The sequence below is a fragment of the Vombatus ursinus genome, unplaced genomic scaffold (assembly GCF_900497805.2).
Source record: "Vombatus ursinus unplaced genomic scaffold, bare-nosed wombat genome assembly UNPS02014770.1, whole genome shotgun sequence".
NCBI lineage: Eukaryota > Metazoa > Chordata > Mammalia > Diprotodontia > Vombatidae > Vombatus > Vombatus ursinus.
The window spans coordinates 23,927,450-23,952,458 of NW_020954548.1; the positions used below are offsets into that span (position 1 = coordinate 23,927,450).

General features: G+C 33.4%; 1 protein-coding gene across 4 annotated transcripts in view; it reads right to left on the reverse strand.

Annotated features, from left to right (window-relative positions):
- KDM4C (lysine demethylase 4C) overlaps positions 1–25,009 on the reverse strand; it is a 480,568-nt gene that overhangs the window by 331,648 nt on the left and 123,911 nt on the right. For all 4 annotated transcript variants that reach the window (XM_027862930.1, XM_027862929.1, XM_027862927.1 and 1 more), the window contains 2 exons: positions 12,091–12,194; positions 3,916–4,053 (listed from right to left, as the gene is read on the reverse strand). In XM_027862930.1, coding sequence (XP_027718731.1) covers positions 3,916–4,053; positions 12,091–12,194 — 242 coding nt within the window. The remainder of the gene's footprint in view (positions 1–3,915; positions 4,054–12,090; positions 12,195–25,009) is intronic.

Sequence of the window (25,009 nt, forward strand, 5' to 3'; positions counted from 1 at the left end):
ACTCCTCAGGGAGTTGGTCAGCATGCTGAACACCTACCTGAAGTCGAGGGAGCGTCATGAATGGCCCAACTTCATCTTCTACCCCCACCTCTGCATCCAAACCAAGCACTTCCCATGGGGAGATGGAAACCATACTCTATTTCATAACCATCACGTCAATCCTCTCCCAAACTAGGTGTAAGGATGAGGAAAGAAAACTTGGACCATGTTAATTAAGCACTGGGGGAACCACAGCAGCAGTTGGACCATCCTTTTCTATGTGGAACAGAAAATTATACGGGAACTTAAGTTCACTTCCATCACACAGGGACAAATATGGTGACCTTTTATCATTTTGCTTGCAATTGGAATGGCTTAAATAAATAATTCTTACAATGGGGGAAAAAAAAGGTGCTAGTACCTCTCCATCTCATATTATATTTAATCTATTCCACAGATATCTTGTATGCTCTTTGAAAATGGGACTCTTTTTGCATTTCTTTATAACTGCAGACCTTGGCACAGTACCTGGCACATGGAAGATGCTTAAAAAATTCTTGTATACAACCAAGAATCTTCTTAAGTTAAGCATTTGCTAAATTGTATTTTTGACTATAAAATAAAGTTTATTTCATTTAATAGAAAAAGGTTTGAATCAAACCTAAAAATATAATCATAAAAAGTAACCACTTTTATAGATCTTTATGGTTTTCAAAAAGCTTAATATTAATATTAATATACTGTTAAAAATAATGTTGTTTGACCCTAACAATAATTCAGAAGTAGGAACTATAAGTATTACTAAGTGGTTGTACATTAAAAGTACACTAAACTTGAAGTCAACAAAGACTCACATTCAAATCCATCCTCTGACACTCACTGTGTGATTAAATCTCTCTAAATCTTTGTATCATCACCTATAAAATAAAGATAAGAAGAAACAATACATACTCTGCAAATAACACGGTCATTGACAGTTTGCCTTTCCTAGCTGCACTAATTTTGTTTGTCCAAAAGCTTTATAATTTCATATAACTGTAATTGTTTATTTTATCTAATTAACCATATTATCCGGGAGTCAATATAGTACAGTGGCAAGAACGCTGGCCCTGTTGTTGGAATATCTGGATTGAGACACCAACCCTAACACCTCTGTGACCTTAGGGAAGTCACCTTCTTGCACCTCAGTGTCCTCAGCTATAAAATGAGGGGTTGGAAGAAATGGCTTCAGCTTTAGATCTATGATCTTTTGTGATATTCTCTAACCCTTGACTGGTTAAGAATTCTGTACCTAGCTAGAGCTATTAATGATACCTCTATCTATTTTTCTCTATTTTTTTTTTAAATGATGAGATCCTTTATATTTGAGTATCCATTTGAAATTTATTTTGGTAATGGCCTAAACCAATTTTTTGCCTATTTTCCAATAGTTTTCCCAGCAGTTTTTAACAAAGAGAGAATCCTTCCCTAAGAGATTTATGTTATTTTAGTGAACCTTATTTACCGAACTCTAGGTTATCCAATTTGTTCGGTGCTCACTAATCTAGTCGGTTCCACTGATCTACGTTTGTATTTTTTTTAGCAGTACTAAATAATTTTGATGATTACTGTTTAATGTTTAGAAAAGCTATTTTTCTTCATTTCTATATTTTTTTCATTGTGTCCTTTTGAGATTCTAGGCCTTATTTCTGTTCAAAATGAATACCAATATTATTCTAGCTCTATAAAGTAAGCATTTGATAGTTTTAATTTGTAGCTTAGTTTAGTAAACCTGTAAAATAATTTGGGTAGTAATGTCTTTTAGAAATTACATAAGGACATCCCAACCATAAGTAATGATTATATACTCAATTATTTAAATTTACCCTAATTTCTCTAAAGTATTTTATAACTGTAAACATGTATCTTAGGAGACTGACTTCCAAACGTTCTGTGAAGTTTTATAGTTACTTTGATTATGATTTCTCTATCAATTCCTATTAATTTTAGCAAAAGAGAAAGGCTAAAAAGCACAGGCAAAGAAGAACTATTTTAGTAGTACAAAAATCATATCTAAAACCAAAAGTTGGCAATATATGTAATAAAGAAACACTGGCATCTTGACTAACAAATACAGGGGTAAAATAAGGATGTTTTCTTTCCCTCATGTAGTTCTAGAATTTTCAGCAACAGAAATAATGCACAAGAAGGAAATCAAAGACATAAACAGTGCCAAAAAGAAGATGGAACAATTCATATTTTTAATCAGAAAACTTCAGAAAAAAAGCAAGAAAACCAATGAAATAACTACTAGCCTTAGTAAAGTAACAGGATTGAAAAGAAAACAAAGAATTCTTATTAAAATAATTGCTTACCCTTCTCAACCTAATAACCCAGTTACACCTAGAGAAAAAAAGCCTAATCAAAGGAGATCCAGGCAACAATTTAAAGAACAGCATAATTCATCGTGAATGATAAAAATTAGGTCAGAATTTAGCAGTTTAGATTATATTGAAATCATTCTTCCACAAACACTGAAATGTGAATATTAAATAAACAAATGCAAAAAAACCTTAATATGACTATAAGGACTCTATTCAATTACTTCACTGAAGATGCAAGTGTGGTATTAAAAAAAAAATCCTTAGTGGATTACTTTAAAAGCACATTATTTAAATAACTATATAAATTATTCAAATAACTTTATTCTATTCAGTATTTGAATTATGTATTATCTAAAATAGTACATCTATTTTAGCCCCCCAAAAAAATCTAAAACAGTAGTTGCTCTCTAAACAATCTCCCTGAGTCAATTAGTTGAGCCAGAAAAAATCCTGTAAATAAAGTCTCTTGTTTTCCTTAATGCTGTGTACTAATTCAAAATTCATTATACTATTATACAGCTAAATTTTTGTTTTGATAATATTTGCTATCTTATTCTATAATTAGGCATGTAAATAAATGCCATATTGTTTTTCAAAAGAGAGATTTTAACAATTTTCACCATGAGAAAAAATGTTATCAACGTGCAATGAATTATATTACTGTATTCCATACTTTGGATAAGTGGAAACTACAAACACTATATAAAATGAAAGCCTTTCTATTTGTCTTTTACTAACTCGACACAGATGATCTAATATAGACTACAGAAAATATACAGATTCATTTAGAAACTGCTCACTGCCAGTAAATGCACCTCCACAAAAAAAAAAAAAAAGCCACAGGGGAAAGTAATCAAACTTAATAGAAGTAACCATCATTTTGAAGCCACCCTCAATTTGAAGCCACAGGGGAGAAGTAATTAAATTTAATAGAAGTTGCAGCTTGGGAATGAAAATACACAGCATGTGAATAGAATGCAAAATAGTGGGCAGGAGATAATGTTGCATACACCAAATAACATAAAACTAGATTTGGTCTGAAAATATATTCCAATTTCTGAAAGATAAGAAAATCATACTACAGAGAGTAATCAATCCATTTTAACCTCCACTCATGTATCTCCTCCCAATATTTTCCCTAAATTTTGAATCCACCCTATAACCTAGTCACTAAAGGAGACTTTTCTACTCCATTTTTATTAGATATATCCCATATTCACTATCAAGAATTTGTCTAAACTGTGGACTTCCAGTAAGTAGAAGAGTAAAAAATTGTGGAATAAGAGCTTCATGCAAATTGTCTATCATGGAGAAATATGGCTATAGGACAGAAATAAACTAAAAGATTACTCTCATAAAATTATTTCTCAGTGTAACATACACATAGGAAAATGCTTCCACATAACTGTATTTTGCAAGCAGTAAATGGAACAAACATGAAAAAATGACAAAGTGAAAATTTAAAAATCCACACGACAAAGTAAAGTTTAAAACCATTTCACATGTTAAATTTGTTACCACAATAACTAGAAATGCCATATGAGTTATGATTTATTTTTGTAACATAACTCACCAATTTAGCCATTTTTCCGTAATCAATCCATCTGACTGTAGCAAAATTTGTAGATTCTGCACAGTTGAATCCATGATTGAAACCAGCATGGTATCCATATGGGAAAGTGATCATAAATTCTCCAGCCTCTTGAGTGACCTGCATCATAGGATAACATGTAATGTGTTCAATATTGAAAGAAACACAAGTAACAGCATATGGTATTTTAAGTACAAAAAAATTTCCCCCAATATAACTTTTACATCTCTCATGAATGACCTAAAATTGTTTCATAACTAATCTACTGGAATCATTTTTAAACTCTAAAAAAAGGAAATAAATTAGTGGGGGGTAGGAAGAGATTTTTGTTAAAGCATCTCAATTTACAATTCAAATCTATGACACTGAAAATTTTGAAAAATTCCTATCTCTTTAAGCTACTTATATAATCTTGACCTTATGATTCACAAATCCATTTTTATAATAAAAACCTTAATTATTATTAAATATTATTTATATTACATAAATACTAGCCACTATTATTAGTAACAATACTATATTGATAATAGTAGTTATCGTTCAGCTTTTTCAGCCATGTCTAACTCTTTGCGACTCCATTTTTGTGAGGTTTCCTTGGCAAAGATACTGAAGTATTTTGCCATTTCCTTCTCCAGATCATTTTACAGATGAACTTGCCCAGGGTCACAAAGCTAATAAGTACCTGAGTATGAACTCAGGACTTCCTGACTCCACGCCTGGAACTCTATCCACTGTGCCACCTAGATGTCCCTGTGATAGAAGTAACTAATATTTAAGTAGCACTTAAAGGTTTACAAAGTTCTTTACATATGATATTTCATTTGATCCTCACAATATCCTGTTTAGTTAGTGCTGCTATTTTCTCCATTTTGCTGATGAGGAAATAGACTAAGACAGCTTCACTGTAGTTGCCCAGTCATACAGGTAGTAACTCTCTGAGTGAGGATGAACTCAGGTCTTCCTGACTCCATGACCAACACTCTATGCCCTGTGTGACCTAGCTGTGCAACAGTACATTGAATTATTCCTAATCTGAAAGTCAATTATGTGAAAGTAAATATGTGCTTATGTGTGCACATTTGTGTATGTATGCATTTAAGCAGGGTATATACATACTCAAGTCCCATAAGATAGCTTACTGCCTAAATAAACTATTATGTATTTCTTTCAGTTGCCAACCTGATTACAGTTCTTACTACTAGATTATTTTTCCATTTAGATTACTTATACAATATTTATTTTACTTCATATCATTTATTTTATTATTATTTATATTACATATCAATATTTCCTATATAATTATGTAATATGCTGTTATATTTTACATATTGTTTTATTTCATTTTTATAACAAATTAGATTTATTCAGATAATGCAAAATAATCCATATAATAAACTGTTGTCTAAAAACAAGTATCATTATTGTATTTTTGTGCGGGGTGGCAGGGAGAGAAGAGTAGGGGTTGTTTTGAAAAATAAAGTTTTTTATTGGCATCAGACCTGTCAATATGGGTTCTACACATGTGGAAAATAGGAAAGAGAACAAGAAAAACTGTTAGAAATTTAAATCTGGAAAATTGACTTATCCAAATTTGGATTATGAAGTTTTCATTTATTTCTTAAGATTAACCAAATATTTAAATTCTTTTCCATGGAGAGTTGCATTAAGCCCATTTCCTCCCCATTATCTGATAAAGGAATGCTAAGACTATAAATTATAGCTATTAGTTCTTCCCTCACATCTCAATGTCATCCGCCTCTAGAGTTATACAAAAGCTAAGCATTCATTATTTAAAAAAAAAAAAGGTACCCAATGTAAGGCTTAATATAATAAACAACTAAATAGCTATTTTATCTACTTAAAAAAAAAACACTAGATCAATCTTGTGTCATGAACTACTTTGGCAATCTGGTGAAGCCTATGAATCCCTCCTGAGAATGTTTTTAAACAAATGAAATACTAAATTTAAGTTAGAGTTCAGTGAAAATTAAGATGTAACTTTGTTTTTCACCCAAGTTCATGAACACCTGAAATCTATCCACATACTCCTTGAACCCATGTGCTCAAGTTTAATTCTAATTGAGAATAAATAGAATATTTTTGTGCAATTTCTGAAAACAGTGTAAATGGTACATCTTCCATTCCAAATATGGTATATTTGGCCACTGTAAAGAAGGAAAAGACTTTCTATTCAAACCTTTTTTTTCCTCTAGTAAATATGAGAATGAAAATTACCAAGCTGGTTTAAAATCCTTTGTATGTTCCAGGCTTTAGACATTACTATACTGAACTATCAGAGAATTAGTCAGTTCCAAGTTCAAAGTGGCACTCGGACAACCCAGAACCAATGTGGCAGGAATTTTGAGGAGGGAACTCAACCTACACTGATGGCTCTTTACGACAATGTGGAAGCAACAATATGTCTTAGGTGCTGCCAGCATAAGCAATTTTAATAATCACATCAGGATGATGGAATGTGACATAAACTTTGGTTGGATATGGCCACTTACACACAAATTTTTTCTCACAGTGTCACCAACTAAATTAAAGCTAAACATATCCAAAAAGTTTAACCTATCTAGATGCCTAACAAGATATACATGTATTCTCCATAGCAACCTATATCCTGTCACAACAAAATTTTTCAAGAGTACAGTAGGAGAAAAAAGTCAATGAGACTTGTTCTGGGGGAACTAAAAATGCCTAAATTCATTAATCACCTAATATTTGACTGATAATCAAGAATTCTATCTCAAGGTTAATTGGATGATATACATGGTACCTCCAAAGCAAAGTATAAAGTTTCCTATGAAACACCTGACCTTTTCATATGATTTAACATAACAATGGAATTCCTATCTGGAAGGCAGCAGGGTATAGGAAAGAAAGTGAAAACCATTTCCAGCTTTGGAGTCAGAGAACCTGGCTCATAATCCTAGCTCTGTATGCCATATGACCTTTCAGGCCATGTCAATTCAACTCTCTGGTCTATTTTCTGATCTGTAAAATGAGGGGGTTCCCCATAGTTGGGTACCAAATTTGCATCTCACTTCCCCATGTGCTCCCAAATAAAATGTCAGCTGACCTCTATCCTATTATGACTGTTCTAGTGTGAAAAATCCCTTTATTAAATTGTTTTTGCCATCTGGGTCAGAGTAACAGAAGGATATCCCTTCATATAAGTTTTGTGGTTGTTCTGTTAGGGAATGTCCCTTCTACAGTTATAGGACGCAGAGCTGGAAAGGACCTTAGATCACTGGAAAAGTCATATAAATAAAATAGAGATCAGCTGACATAATTTTTTTGGGAACAAATGAGGAAATGAGATGCAAACTTGTCACCCAACTATGGGGAAGTTACTACAATTCAATAAAATATTTACTGTCTTAGAGTATCGAGACATTCTTCCTTATACTTCATCTCCATCTTTCATACTGATTTAAACAAAGTGAGTAGCAACTGAAGGCAAGAAAATGAAATACATAACTGCATAATCCTTTAGAGTTTAAACACAGTATGATAACTATATGTGTATAATTATATGTCATATACACAAATAAATGCAGGTGTACAGAATGTGATCCTGAATGGAATTTTAATGATACTAAAATAACATAGGAAAGTAAAAGTCATCTCGCCACCAGCAATTCCCAAATTTACCTCATCCCCCAGACTCTCACCACTGATGGATGATACAGTAGCAGAGGTCCTATTGCAGTAATAGTAACAGTTTAGCTGTCGCCTGGTAAGCGTAGGCTCGCTTATCAGTGTACAGCACGTTTCCCATTCCATTGCTCCAAGCCAAGAGAGACCACAATCTGATTCTCTCTATAGTCACATTCTCACTGAAACCCATTAATTACAGCTACACTTGGGGACAGGCTGCCTCCTCCTTGTACTGTATGACAGTATAAAATTCATTCTTAACTATTTCTAACACTTCTTATAAAATAAGGATAAGAAAAGCACCTTCATTACTCAGTGGAACTTTATATGTTCTTTTCCTCTACTCTACAAAAAATAAAACAAAACAAAACAAAACAAACCCAAAAAAACCTACTCTGCAGATGTTTAAAAATATCATTTGTTTCAAAAGAATGTGCTTCAAAATAATACTTTTCTAGTGTTTGTAGAAGCATGAAATACCAGGTCAATCTATGTTACCAGAATAAAAGGTTGACTTACTTTTCCTCTTTGCTGACACATTTAAGATAAACTACAAGGCCGAAAAGAGTAATCATTTATACTATGAAACTAAAAACAAAAATCACATTCCCATGAAATAACACATTGTTAAGAAGACTTAGATAACAGTGTAACAATTAAAATATGGTAAACAGAGGTACAAAAGTTCTGGACATAATCAATTTATTGGTATAGTCTGAATATAACAATCAATTCCTGAGTAAGCTGAGATCTTGAATGAAGGAAACAGTTTTCTCTTACAGGTTCTGGGACAATGTACAGAATAAAGAACAGAACAAGGTAGATGACATCGTGGTATAACTGTGGCACAGCGAATAATATGATTGGTTACAGAGCTGAGGTGGGGAACAGCATGATTGTTTGGAAGTTTGGTAATGAGGGGATAGCAACAACCCCCTCCTTTCTTCCCTGTGATTAAGAAGTGTCCATCGTTCAAGTCCAGCTGCAAGGTTACTGATAATGGTTCAGACTTTTGGGCAGCAAACCAGTCATCCTTGAAGAATAGCTTGGTGGTTGGTATAAAGATACTAGGCTTATGTTCACACACATCCCCCAAGGTCAGTTAAATTCCTTGAGGCAAGTATAGTGTAATGAATAGGAGGAGAACCAGACTTCTGAACTTAACCCATTATATACCATCTGAATCTCTGACCTTAAGTTCAGAAACAGAGCCATGACTAGAACAATTACAGGACCAATTAAATTGTAAATTAAATTGTAAAACCAATTAAATGTAAACAGGATCAATAAGAAAATGATACAGAATCAATACTGATCAAAAAGCTAATGTGTTTGCAAATGAACTTAATTTATCTTCTGTACCACAATCTAACTGCAGACAGAAGTTTTCTGTATTTTTAAAAAATTTTACATATCCCCAAAGAAAAAAAATTAATGAGATTTTTTTGTGTCTGTTTTTTTGTTTTTTGGTGAGGCAATCCTGGTTAAGTGACTTGCCCAGGGTCACACAGTTAGTGTCAAGTGTCTCAGGCCAAATTTGAACTCAGGTGCTCCTAACTCCAAGACCAGAGCTCTATCCACTGCGCCACCTAGCTGCCCCAGAAATGAGATTTTTATAAAATCAGGTCAATTGAGACAACATTGCTTAGTTTGTAGATGACAGCAATTAAGAACTATGAAGTATAGCTCCATTTTGAGATTTTGTAATGGAATAGATTATTTATTGAGTAGCTAAGTCATTGATACCTTACTCTCAGGGACGTAAGTCTGCTTTTTCACTTTTTAAGAGTCTCAGCATATCCAAGGATGATATTTTAATGAGTGGAAATATCAGTCATAGAAAGGACTCATCAAGAGAACAAATGATAATCCTGGTCTTTTCTGATGTCATAATCTAAGGGGTGCAATGACTCTGTCTAAATAGAAACTCCAAAATAAATTTTCTTCTATATTAAAATAAAAATTCTATATATTAAAATGGAGAATCTGAGACAAAGTCTGTACATGTGTAAGTCAGAGGAAATCTAACTCTTAAATTCTGTTGTCAGACAAAGCAATTCCCAACCTTACTGATCAATAATACACTAGCAAGAAATAATATCCATTGAAATCTGGAAATACAAATTTTTTTTCCACATGAAACACACTTCCACTGAAGTCCTATAAACTCTAATCATCAACATTGGCCATTGTATAATGCTACTTCTCTATAGGAGTTGGCTTGTCTAAAGTCTTACTTCCCAAAGCCCAATAATGTGACTTGACAGTAAGGAAAAGGTATAAGTTTTATCTGAGCAAATTCCAATGAGCAGTCCTCTCCCTACACAGACATTATTCTGTTTACATACCTATATTAACTCATTGGAAAAAAAAAATATAACAGATCTAGATCTGGAAGGGCTCTCCGAACTATCTGATTTACAGATAAGGCCCAGATCACACACGAAGTGTCAAATGGGAAGAGTAGAAACCAGGTTCTCTGACTCCAGAAACATTGAACGCCCTTTCCACCATATGAAATGGCTGATCTTAGAATGAGGATGAACTAGGGATTTAAGTCCTGGGTCTGATACATGTATGAGCTATTTGACCACGGACACATCCCTTAACCTCTAATGGAGCCAAGCAATTTTCTAACACTTAGTTATAAATGATCTGTATCAGCGAGGGGACTTTCCATACAGGGAATTCTCTTCATTCAATGATATCACAAATAAGGCATCTCTTACTCCTGCCCCTTCAAAAAAATAAAACAAAATGGTTTACCCAATGATCCCACAAAATCTTTCAGGACTTAAGTTTTAGAAGGTTTCAACCTACCACTTCTGTGTCTTCAAAAGTTACAGCAAGAACTTCCCCATAGCAGAGACACAAAACAACAGAATTTAAATATGATAAAGCCTCCATTCTGAATGGCCAGTTCACCTTCTCTTAACTAGCTTTTCATTCTAGTCCACAAAAAGTTCCTGATGGTTTCCAGCTGCCTTTGTCACCCAAAGGGCCCCCAGGCAATCAAGGACCACCTTCCTAGTATCCTAATGCTAGAATCATTATTATTATTACTGTCTTTAATATTCAGAGTGCTCCAGATGGCCAGGGGCCATAATATCACCAAGGGAAGGAAGCAGCAATATCTATGAAAACTGACTGAAAAAACAACACCAAGAGCCTAGTATCCTTAGGGTGCTGCATGAGTATGATTCAGTCAAGTGTAGACATGCCACATTGGACAATTCTCTAACCCAGTAGGGGATAAGTTCAAGATTTTGGGCTTCATCCCATTCCATTTTATAATGCACCATGGCTCTTCCTTCACTTGTTCTTCTCACTTATTCTCTCCTTGTGGATTTACTTAAATACGGCCACTTAAAGTGGGATTTTATGCTTTATGGAGGGAAATTTACAAGCTTATTTCCTAAACACTTAAGCTAGTTTAAAAAAAAAAGGATATTGAACAAGAAAAGGAAAGCAGGTTTTGTATCAGCAACTATTCAGGAAAGTACGAAAACATTGGGAAAGTAAATGTTATACAAGAAATCCCAGACCTGGGAGTTTCTGAGTAAACTCACAAACTATGAAAAAAGTACATCAGATAATGAATGATTCACAGCATTAAGAAATATTCTGTTTAGAAAAACAACAAAAAGAGTAGTATCAGGTGGAAATGAAAAGACTTGACAACTGACTGGGATTAAGAAGAGGTGCTGATTTAGTCACAAGTGAAAAGTTTCTAAGGTAGAAAAAAAGCAAGGATTATGGTAAAGAAATATCAAATAAAAAAGTAAGGGGAGATCACAGATAGTCTTTAATGTTTTTTGCAAGTAACTAAGTACTTAAATTTTCTCAAACACAGAGAGATTTGATTTATCTGCATAATACTTCTTTCATTTCAGTTTCTTCACATAAAAATGCCCATATTCTGTAAAAAATTATGGGTGAAAGACAACAAAGAGAAGAATATGATATGCATTTAATTTTGTAGAAATTAATCTGGAGAAACATTCTGAAGAAATAACACAACAAAAATCATACCATAAGTTTAACCACAATAAAAGCCCATGTTGTATTATATATAAGTGCACTGTCTTAAAATCTCTCCTAATTTCCAAAATGTAAGATTCCAATCATAGAATTACTGCTGTTAACAATCACTATTCTTAATCTCCCCCCCCCCATCATATACATGCGAATATAATGTTGCTTACATAACAGGGCAAATTTTAACAATTTTTTTCAAATTTAGTTTTATTAAAATTGACTATAGAGCACCATGAAATCTACATTAAATAAAATCTTTAAAAGATCAATTATTAGCACTTGATCAATAAGTGAAATATCAAACTGACAAATTTTTCTCTAAGAAATTCATGTTTTGGAATGTCAACTAGAACCTTAAAATTTAAAGATAAAAAACCACGTCATTTTGTCGACTTTAAACTTATACTAAACAGAAATCATAATGGTAGAATTTTAAAATGATTTCCAGTATACCTTGTCAAAAGGAATGCCATATTTCTTCAGTACTGAAGGAGATATCAGTGTCATCTTGTGGCGAAGAAATGCATCACACCCCTGAGAGCTGCTTGGGAAGAATCCTAAATAGGAAAAAAGAAACATAACCACAACAGATTCAATTACATTAACAAAGCTGAGCTCCAGGTTTTATTCTGTTTTCTTCAAATTCCAGTTGAAATATCTATATCACACAGCGTGATAACCCTATGAGTCATGAGGAACATCAAGACATGGTGTGGAGGTGGAAATGAAAAGACTTGACAACTGATTGGTTATATCGGTTAAGAGTAGAGGACAACCCTAAGATCATGAACCTGGGTGACCACAGGGATGGTGGTGGTATTAAAAGAAATAGAGCAGCTCAGATCCCATCACTTTAGAGATGAAGAAACTAAGGCCTGCAGAGGTTATGCAATTTCCCAATATCACAAAGGCAGAAAGTCACAGAAATGAGATTCAAACTAAGCACATGACAAAATCCAGCACTATTTCTACTGCATGTGTTATTTCTAGTACAAAATGATGGCCTGACCTGAAAATTACTTTTAAAAGTGGGTGCCATGAAAATATTTAAGATGACTCATATTTAATGACTCCACCATTTGTACACAATTTGAACTGAACTGAGTTTCTGCATAAGATGACCTGTTTAACATAGTAAAAGTAATAAGAAGTAGCTGGACATCTTAGGGATACAGTTAATACATCCCCTTGTTTCCATACCTCATGCTAAAAACAATCTACCTCACTACTTCTAGGGTAATGAGGCAGGAAGGTCAGCATCTCTTAGGACTCAGGCCAATTTCTGTGTCAGATTCAGTCAAGTACCTAGTACGTATGTCTCATAAATGCGAAGAAAGTGTTTTGGGCAAGTTTTAAATGAGGAAAATAAACTTTTATGTGATGGCATATTATAGATCTAAAATATACTATACTACTTCAATTTTTTGTGTCTTACTCAGGAAGAATTCCATTAACAAAGCTTTATTAACTTCCATTAACTAAGAGAAAAATGTATCTGCTGATTCTCTTGTTCACTTAGCTAGCACTTCCTCACACACAAAGAAGACTGACAAGCATCAGATTTTGGAACTAAAAAAACTGAAAAAAGAGAGGAGAAAGAAGAGGAAAAAAAGAAAGAAAAAATGGTAGAGAAGAAGTAGAGAGAAAAGTTTGAGAAACAAAGAAAGAAAATGAGAAAGAAGACAGAGAACATGGGGAAATTGTGGAATAGATGGTGTGAAACTTGAACAACGTGACTATTGGTTAGAAGTTAACTTAAACTAAAAAAAAAAACCACTGAAGGAAAGTAATATGCAGTGTATGTATTAAGTACTTCATATTAGTTTAGAATTTATATTTAAATTTATATTTATAAGAGATCATCAGAAGTATGATTGATTTCACTCTGAAAAAAAAACATTTTGCAGTGAAAATTATGAGTTAAAACTGAATTACCTCAAAATAGTTGCCTCAGAAATTAGGCAAGTAATTTCAATGCTTGCTACTCATATCTGTTCAGCTGAAATATATTTCCATCAACTCACATACCAATTTTAAAATAAAAATTAATATAATCACAAAGTATAAGATTGATTTTAAAATGTCTTATCAACACGTAATAATTAAAACACCTTGAAATGATTCGATACTTTTAAAGGTACTCAATGGATATCCATGCTGAATAGGACTGAATATTCTGATTAAATAGACAGAAATGGGAAAGAAATCACCAGGTTTAATAGAAAAAATTAATCTAGTTAATTTTTAAGATTCTAGTTAATTTTAAATTAAATTTAAATTAAATTATTTTAAAATCACTAAGTAGTCAATATGAAGAACATATTTTTACTAAACATAATTATATATAAATTTTATACTCAATTCTCCAAAAAGATTCCCTATAAAAGTATAAACATTTTGATGCTACTGTTACAGTTTTGTTTTGTTTTTAATTTATCTTTCAGAGTCCTTCAAAAGTATATAAAATGTACCATGTCACCACTAGGTAGTAGATGATGGTATGCTGTGAGTAGCACAGAGAAAAGCAACAGGTTCTAATGTTTTTTTTTTATGTTATATTGATCTCTAATGCATAATAAAGCTTGTCTGAACTAGTTGGTCTCTTAAGCAGCCTTGATGTCTTCCTCAACTCCTTATTCTCATTTGCCCGAAAATTCAAATCTGCTGTTAAATCTTGTTTCTACTTTTGTGACCTCTCATACATATCCCCTTCTCAACACTCACACATCCACCACCTCAGTACAGGCCCTCATCACCTCTTGCCTGGACTATTACAATCGTACTTCTAATTGGTCTTCCTGCCTCAAATGTCTCCCCACTCCAATCAACCTGCCATTCATCTACCAAAGCGATTTTCCTAAAGCTTAGAACCAACCATGTTACTTTACTCATCTCTTCTGTTTAGCATTTAAAGCTCTTCATCACCTGGCCTCTTCTTACATTTCCAGTCTTTCACACTTTATACCTCTCCTTACAGTCTATGATTCAGTTACAGCAGCCACCTTGAAGTTCACCTTCCAGCTGCATCTTTCCTACTGCATGTCCCTACTGTTCTGCATGCCTGGCATGCTCGATCTCCTCAACTCCACTTTCTAGTTTCTGTGACTGTTTTCAAGACTCAGCTTAAATTTCAACTTCTGCAAGAAGCATTTCCCAGTCCTCACCTCACCTCCAGCTGTTAATGCCTTCTGCTTTCAGGTGACTTTCATCCATTCTGTATATAGCTTGTAACATAATTATTTACACGCTCCCTGAGTACAGGGACTACTTTTTGCTTTTGTTGGTTTGCCTAGGATTTAGTAGAGTACGTAGCACATTGTTAGTGCTTAAGAAATGCTTGTTGATTGACTGAAAAGAAAAGAAAAACTCAGTGTGCACTTCCCATTGAATAGGAACAATCAGAAATTTTCCTTGCTCTTCACCCATATTTACTCAAATCAATCTCCCCTGCTTCTCCAAAACTGAGGATAAAATTTCAGCAGAAACAGAATATATAAGCTATCTTAGACGTCATTATAAGTACCTTCCAGGCCCTTACCTAACAATTTTCCCTGGTTCATCTTTCCCAAACTGTGCAAATATGGTATTAAGCTTCTGATCCAAAAGTAGCCTTTACAGACAAACGCCATTTGGATTTTAATTTTATGGAATCATTCTATTGTCTATTGAGCTTTTGATTGCTTACTTACTCTCTTTTACTTTGCTATTTTAGACATCAAATTCCTATCTGGACTCCAAACAATTAACAAGTTAAATTCAAAATTAAAAAAGGAATAAAAAATAAATCAAAATAATCCAGCTTAATTCATTTCCAAATGTATTAAATAAAACTAAGGAATTATTCTCATGCTTTCAAGATAGCTCACAGGCCACACTTCATATGTATCCCACTGAAATAAACTACATCAGAATTAATAGGGTGGATGATACTACCCTTACCAAGATAGCAACGAGTTTGTATCTGTTTTATGTGAAACTAATTTTTGGAAAAATAAACCAAAAACCCATAAAAATAATCATACTTAAATTTTCAAGGTAGGAAATACATACATACACATACACCTAAATTTTCCTCTTCTAAAAAAATGTAGAGGAAAAAATAGTTTAGGTATTGTATGGCATATACAAAGTACATCAATATGAATATTTACTTAAAGGAAGACAGTCTCAGCATCAGAGTAACAGACTAGGGGAAGACAATGTTATTATCTTCTATTCATACTTCACCATCACAATACCAAAAAAAACGCTAAGGAACCTTTCAGAAATTAGGTTTTATCTATCTGCAGTACAGAGATAATAATATGTTAGTTTCTTAATACATATGATATCTTAAAAATCCAAGTGTTAAAATTAATGCAAAATTTTACAACCATGTATCACTACTATCCCTATCAAAAAGCAAGCAGAAGTTTCTCACCTCAGCCCATGTTTCCGGTACTCACAATATGTTGGGAGAATGACATATAAGATGGTAATGTGATCTAGGTGCCCCTAACACTAACCTAAAGCTACATCTCAGTCCTACAACATCTTTTAATAACAAGTTTTAAACTGTAAGTTTAAACTGTTCCTGTAATTTTTAAGCAGTAAAAACAATGCCTTGCAGAAAAATAGCATCTTTTTCCCCTAAGGAAAGGTCCAAACAGGTAAACACTGTCAAATAAAGTTATACAATATGTATATATATCTTCCATACTTAACTCAAAAAGACTTAGCTGGGTTATTTCTAAATCACAAAAACTTTTAGACAAATATAAAAAATTAGTATGGGTGATTATATATATATATATATATATATATATACATACATATACACACACATTTCTATACACACACACACACACACACACACACACACACATATACATACATACACATATTTGGTTAGGCAATGGGGTTAACTGACTTGCCCACACAGTTGGTAAGTGTTAAGTGTCTGGGGAGATTATATTTTTGAGGGCATTAAAGTAAGAACTTAAGTCTCTCTAATGTTTTCTAGTTGCTTGAAACTACTTATGTTCATGCCTCCTCCATACTTAGAAACTCTCAGTTAATGCAGCCATATTCCTATCCTACTCCCTTTCACAGTTAACCTCCATGAAAAAGCTATCTCTGTGCCTCCTCTTCCTCTCATCCTACTCTCTTCTAATGCTTTTGTAGCTGAGCTTCCAACCTCAGCATTTAATTAAAACTGCTCTCCAAAGTTATCAATGATCTCTTAAAAACAAACCTAATGGCCTCTTCTTGATCTCTCCTGATCACAAACTAAATGTCTCACTTTTAAGTTTAAGACATCTTGAACACAGAACATATAAAAGATGTATTCATTATCTTTCCCCCTAAACATTCCCCTTTTCCAATCTTCACTATCACTGTCAAGGGCACCACTATCTGTCCCATCACTCAGAGTCAAAATTTGGGTGCCATTCTGAACTCCTCACTCACAACTCACTCACAACCATCCAATCTGTTAACACGTCTTGTCATTTCTACCTTGGAAACATCTCTCATAAATCCTCCTGGCTCTGCATGTACATGGGTGCCACCTTGGAGCAGGTCTTCATTACCTAATCCCTACAGTAGACTATTAAATTAGCCTGTTGGATGGTCTCCCTGCCTTAAATTTCTATCCCCTCTAATCCATTCTCCACTATACTGCTGAAATGACATTCCTAAAATACTGGTTTAACCATATCACTCACCCTACTCAATAAACTCCAATGGCTCCCCATTATCTCCAAGAACAATACAGAATGATCTGGTTGGTTTAAAAAGCCCTTAACAACGTAGCCCCTTACTGTCTTTGCAGACTTCTTATACCTTATTTTCTTCCAAATACTCTATGATTCAGATATACAGGCGTTTCTTGCTATTCCTCTTAAAAGACACTCCATTGCACTTTTCACTGTTTATCCTCATGTGCCTGCAATGCTTACACTCTTTGCTGCTGCCTTGAGATTTCCCTAACTTTCTTCAACACTCAGCTGAAATCCCTTTGGCAAGAGGCCTTTAAGATGCCCCAATATTTCCCACTCTCACACTGCTAATGTCTTCCCTCTGAGATTACCTCCTATTTACTTAATATGTAACATATATATGCATAGTTGTTTACATGCATTCTCCCAAATAAAAATGTGAACTCCTTGAGACCAAAGACCCTGTTTTGCCTTTCTTTGTTTTGCTAGCATTTAATGTGGTACTTCACACATAGTATGCCATAAAAAATGCTTGTGGATGATTTAAAAAAAAAAAAAAGATCATTCAAAATGAGCTAGTTTTATATAGTCCAGGTGACAATTCATGCATTCATATACACAATGAACTACTGTCACTAATGCTGATTGTTTTACTAATATATAGTAACTATACACATGTAAGTTAATTTTCTATTTAAGACATTCATCAGAATAGTACAAAACTGTACTCTTCAGTATATCCACAATGATTTCAAAAGAATTCAATGGATGGTACAGAAGCTTTAAATTAAAACAACCAAAAAATAAAAACAAGAAATGAAAAGTATTGAACTAACGTGAAAAAACTCAAAAATTCAAGTTTAGAGATTACAATATTTAATTCAACCAGCTTGATGCCAAGATTAGACTGCTGATGCCATAAAATATCATACACTGATATCATTTACCCAAAGCATGGACTGAGGCAAATTAGAGTGACAGAAGGCAGTTAAAATTTTTTTCATTTTTGCCAGTTTGAGGCTTTCAAGTTTGTAATTTAGAGCAGTTTTCTTTTTATTATTATTATTATCCTTTACAAAAGTAGGCATTTTAATATTATTTTAAGACTGTCAAGTGAAATAAATGCTTAAAGGGATCAGTATTTACCACAGTGACAGTTAATAACAACACATTTTCCTTCTTTGAAAATCAAACAGTTCTCCAAAAGCTATTTCTGTAAGAATACATTAAGAATCTGTTCACAAAATTATGTGAACTTTCACTATTTTGGCTATATTTCTTTCAAAAATATATTCACAAAATTATGCCAATTTTCACTCTTCTGTCTATATTTCTTTCTTCCAAAGGGCAAGAGAAATTATTACTACTCTCCTATATTAATAGCCCATTATGGAATTAGGACTGAGTTTTTTGTCCCTTCCTTCTCATTTAGAAATCAACCTCCATAGGTTATCCAGACTTTGAAGGTCAGGGCTGATGATAAGATGAAATCTTGGGCAGACACACCCTACTAGGAAAACTCAGATTTGATAAAAAGGTAAAGAAATTTTAGTTTAGGTGAATTGGTCAGTTCATACCCATTGTGTTTTAGTCAGACTGGTCTGAGTAGAAGTGAATTCCCTTTATTTCAGGGGAATCACCCCCTAGACTGGGTGATATGGCTATAGATAAGTCAGGCCTTTGACAAAGACTGAGTGACATGTCCTAGAACTCATGAGAAGAAGCCCACCTTTCATTGTAACGTTCATTCTCTCATTACTTGTCAACCCATCAGAGCTGATTTCTACCCTCTGATGCACCCCCTTTTCCAAAGGCTTTATAAATATTGAAGGTTCCACAGATCAGGTCTATTTGATCACACAGAGGAACAAATGAGTATATTTTGTTGACTACTTGCAAGCTGCAGTTAATAAAATCAATTATAGTTTATCCAGAAACTCTGTCTTTTGTAAATTTATTTAAGGTTACTAATAAAAATACAATCAGGACAGCAAAATGTTTTTAAAAGTGTGTTCCAAATTTATTTCTTTAATTCTTTTGCTCACTACTGCTGAAGGTAATGACCACTGAAAAATGTGTGACAATAAATAATGAAAGATGAAATATTACAAGCAAAATTGTACCACACAGAAATGCAGTTTATTGACCACTACAATAATTTTACTTAAGAAAAATCCTTATCCATCATAGCTTGCTTCTACTATAATTGCTCTTAAAGGTTTTAAACCCATAAACTATTCAAGGGTTGAGTAATTTTCACTGAAATAAACATTCAACAATGGATTTATTAATTATATTAGTGTCTAATTCACAGAATGTTGAAATATGCATGAAATTGAATATTTTTCTAAACAATTTCTTTTAAACCTTTTTTATTTATATAATAAAATACTAAAGACATACTTTCATATCCAAAATAAACATTCTATTAAGAGAATTATTTTTAAGTAAAACTATCTATTCAGATTTGCCACTATCCTTTTATTTTCTTTTACATTTTCCAACTGATTTCAAAGAAAAAATTTTAAAGTATTCCATGGTATTGCAAATGAATGTAATGAATTTAAAAATTGCAGTAACAGTTTGCTTAAGATTTTTATAACATTCACGTCTACGTAAAATCGGGGGGAAAAAACGACATAAACGAGAAAGCAGTTGAAGGGCAAAAGCAAACTGCTGCCTTTATTAGATGCAAGACTAATGTCTTTGAGATAAAATATTTGTAGATGTCAAGGCAATCAAGATTTCAGTGGAAACCAAAGATGAAAGCATTCATGCATTAAAGGCAAGGGTGATAATTATGATGTGCAGACAAGATAATGGAAAATATCCCAGCCTTCTTTTAATTTTATGTTATCAAGTGCTGCCTTGACCTACACAACCTGTTATACTTTGTCATATGTGCAGTTATTTTATCATTTTAATTATTTAGCAGTACTCAATTAATTTAGAAGTCTGGTCAGTGGGACCCTCAATCCACTATCTTCTGGCAGCTTTCTGTTGTTCCATATCTAAGAATTACAGTGAAAACAGTTTTGCTTAAAAGCCAAATTAAATTTAAATGTCTCATTCATACTTTAAGTTTATTAACCTTTTCAAGATTAAATAAATTACACCTTTTGGATGGCATGTCATTTTAACACAGCATACTTAAAAACTTTGGCAGTGTTTACCGTTCAATGATGAAAAAATGAAGTATATAGATGCCTGTTCATTACATTTCTCCTGTGATGAAATAATAGGAAATGTGGATGTAATTATCACTGGAAGGATGTTCGCATATAGTTTCAATCCAAAGTTGTTTACCTATGTATTTAAGGATTATGGTAATCAACTTTTAAGCTCTTCTTTAATCCACCATCCAGATACAGAACTAATCCATGTTAATACTCGTAAAAATAGTTTGTCCCTGACAAAGTTCAAGATCACAGTTACATATTTATTATTATATTAATTATTATATATTGATAGTACATATAACATGATACTGTATTAATATTTTATATTAATCGATCAATATATTAATTATATTAATTAATGCAATTGATTACATTTTTAAAAACACTGTGGATTTATAATTATTAGCGTACCAGAAAACTTTAATAATAATTCTATTTTTTAAAAAGTATGATTGTGTAACTTTTCTATATAATCCATTTTTAATTTGGACAAAAGTAACTTTTAGGTTTCATTTTAAAACTGTCTTCAAAATTTACTGACATAGCAATGTACAGGTCCAGGAAACATTCCAGGTCCCCTTTAATTATTAAATTAGTGATACACTGAAAACCTAACATGGGGATGAACAACTGATTTGTCACCTGATAGGAGAAATCACAGATAACAAAAGATTCAGTAACAAATGAAGACCTGTGCTTAACTTTCAACTCATTTAGAATTCAATATCCTTCTTGGAGTATTTGATAGTCCTCCTGGAAATGAAATCTTTCCTATAGCAGATCTATTTATTCCAGAACAGTATAACATAAGCTTTTGTATTCAGAGGGATGTCTATCATAATTGGAAAATTGAATATAATGTTAGCCCAGAGAATCCCTCCTCCATATCCTTGGGGGGACAGGAGCGGGGTGTACACATCAACAAAGTAATCTCTCAAGTCCTGATAAGGAGTAACGAAAAGTCTATACCACCACTCACACAGAGGCTTGACCTTGCACAGAGAAAAAGCCCTAGAAAAAGATAATAATAATTGCAATAATAATGTTAATAATAATACTTCAAAAGGTTTGCAAAGCATTTTATGTATGTTATCTCATTTGATCCTCAGAGATAAGTACTTTTGCTGTACCCATTTTACTAAGTAGGAAACTGAAGCTAAAAGCTAAATGATTTGCCCAGGATCATGCAGCAAGAGTTTGAGGAAGAATTCAAATTCACATTTCCTGACTCTAAGTCTGACACTATTAACTTCACAAACTATACTACCTGTACGTAAAAGGAAAGACTAATCACTGTTACAGAGGCAGTGTGAGCAGACCTCATCCACATGCTAGGCTATTTTTGGTTATAAACACAAAAAATGCTTACGGAGTTTCGAAATAAATAGCAGGAATCAGAAGAGACATAATAGTATTGTTAATAATAATAATAACAGCAGAAAGGAAGATGGCAGAGTAGAGAAGCAATCAGCTGATCTCTATCAACATTGCCCTCTAAACAACATTAAAATAATACCTCAAATCAAATTCTGGAGCAGCAGAACCAACAAAAGGTTAGAGTGAGAAATTCTTTCAGCCCAAGACACCTTCACAGATGTCAAAAGACGGGGTCTGTGACATTGGGCTGGGGCTAGACCAGGGCACTTGTGACTATAACTCCAGTGGTGGGACTTATACAAGACAAAAACAGCAGAAGTTTCAGGAGCTCTCAAGCCAGAGATGGCAAAGAGAATTGATAACTGATCAGAAACAGATTATAGCATACACACATGCTAGCACTAGGCACAAGACCAGATGCTGTTTGGTAACTCCATTACCAATATCCACATGAGGATCACAATTCAAAGGAAGAAAGAAGGGAGTACATTTTTGTCATAAGGGAAGAGGGGCCCTGAAAAGCAGTATCACTTCAGTTCAGCAGGAATCAGGGGCTCTTCCTTGGAAAGGACTAGGTCTCATACAAGGAGAGCAGTGACCAGCCCTATGCCTGGATCACACCATCTTGAACACATCAAAAATTTTGAAACCCTCAAAACTAACTCTGAAAAGTTATACAAAAAAAGCCTGAAGCTTAGAACTGTGCTGTCCCCCACAATGAGAACAAAGCCCAACTTTAACATAAAGTTCAGCCAAAAAATAGGCTAAGAAAAGGGCAAACAAGAAAAAAAGAACCTGACCATTAAAAGGGCACTTTGGTGACAGAGAAGATCAAGACACAAATTAAGAAGAAAACAATGATGCCAAAACATCTACAAGCAAAGCCTCACAGAAAAACTGTGAGTTAAACAAGCCCTACAAGAATTCCTAAAACAGAGAGGTAGAAGAAAAATTGGAGGGGAAAAATGAATGGGAGTGATACAAGAAAATCATGAAAAAACAATTATCAGTTTGCAACAACAGATATAAAACTTTGCTGATGAAAATAACTACTTAAAAAGCAGAATGGGCCAAATGGAAAAAGAAGTATAAAACTCACTGAAGAAAATCATTTCCTAACATTAGAATTGAGAATGTTTTGCATGACTACACATGTATAACCTGTATCAAATTGCTTTCCTTCTCAATAAGGGTGGGTGTGGAGGGAGGAAGGGAGAAAATTTGGAACCTAAAGTTTTAAAAACAAAAATTTTTTTAAAAATTGTTTTCACACACAAAAAAAAGTGAGTCAAGGGATGGCTCCTTTAATAAAAAAAAAATCAAACTGGGAGGGGAAAACTCAGGGTTGTACATGGCTGAAAAAATTACTCAGCAACAAAAATGTATGCATGTTATCTCCCTGATAGAATAAAAGCTCCTTAAAAGTAAAAAGAATTAAATTAAATTAATAAGCATTTATTAAGTGCCTACTATGTTTTTGGCGCTGTGGCAGACCCTGGAGAAGCAAATATGAAATAAACACTAAACAAACAAACAAAAAAATTAGAACTGAGGTGGGCAGCTAGGTGGCAAAGTAGATAGAGCACAGGCCCTGAAGTCAGGAGGACATGAGTTCAAATCCTGCCTCAGACCAAACACTTAACACTTACTACCTGTGGGACCCTGGGCAAGTCACTTAACCCCAATTACCTAAAAATAAAAATTTTTTTTAAAAAATTAGAATTGAGCAAATGGAAGCTAATGATTCCATGAGACATCAAAAAACAAAACAAAATCAAAACAAAAATAAAATAGAAGAAAATGTGAAATAGCTCATCAAAAAAACTGTCCTCTAAAACAGACTGAAAAGAGATAACTTAGGAATTATGGGACTACTTGAAAGCTATGATAAAAGAAAAAAACCTACACATCATATTTCAAGAAATTATAAAGAAAAACTGTCCCTATATGCTAAAACCAGAAGGTGAAACAAAAGTTTAAACAATCTACCAATTACATCATAAAAAGATCCCAAAATGAAAACTGCCAAATACTGAAACTCCCCGATCAAGGAGAAAATATCACAAGTAGCCAGAAAGAAACCAAATACCATAGAATCAGAGCGAGGATCACACAAGATTTAGTAGCTTCCACGTTAAAGAAGAGGAAGGCTTAGAATGTTTTTCCAGAAGGCAGAGAAGGTAGGATTATAATGAAGAATAACTTAGCCAGCAAAAACTGAGAATAATCCTTTAGAGGAAAAATAACCATTTAATGAAATTGAAGACTTTCAAGAATTCCTGATGAAAAGATCAGTGAAGAATAGAAAATCTGACTGTCAAAAACAAGCCTCAAGAAAAGCATAAAAAGTTATACATGAAACAGAAATCTTGAGGGACTCAATAAAAAACAGACCTACTTACAAGAGATAATCAGGGAAACTACATATTGATTAAAGGTACCATAGACAGTTAAGTAATATCAATACTAGACATACATGCACCAAACAGGATAGTTTCCAAATTCTTGAAAGTTAAATGAATTATAGAAAGAAATAAACAGTAAAACTCTCCAAATTGGGACCTAATGTTCCCCTAACAGAACTAGATAAATTTAACCATAAAATAAATAAATAAAAGGGTAAGAAGATGAATAGAATTGTAGAAATGTTAGCTAGAATAGATGTATGGAGAAAATTCAATGGCAATAGAAACCTTTTTCTCAGTTATATATGGCACCTTGACAAAAACTGACAATGTAGTAGGCCATAAAAACCTCAAATATATGCAGAAAAGCAGAAATATCAAATATTCAATTTCCAAATGAAATGCAATGAAAATTATGTTCAAGAAAGGGTCACGTAAAAAGAAATTCAAAATTAATTGAAAACTAAACAATCTAATCCTAAAGAAAAAGTTAACCAAGGAACAAATCATAGAAATAATCAATAATTTCATAAAAGAGAATGGCAACAATGAGAAAATATCCCAAAGTTTCAGGATGACGCCAAAGCAGTACTTGGTGGAAAATTTCTATCTCCAAACACCTACGTCAATAAAATAAAGAGCAGATCAACGAATTGGGCACAGGAAAGGAAGGAAGGAAGGAAGGAAGGAAGGAAGGAAGGAAGGAAGGAAG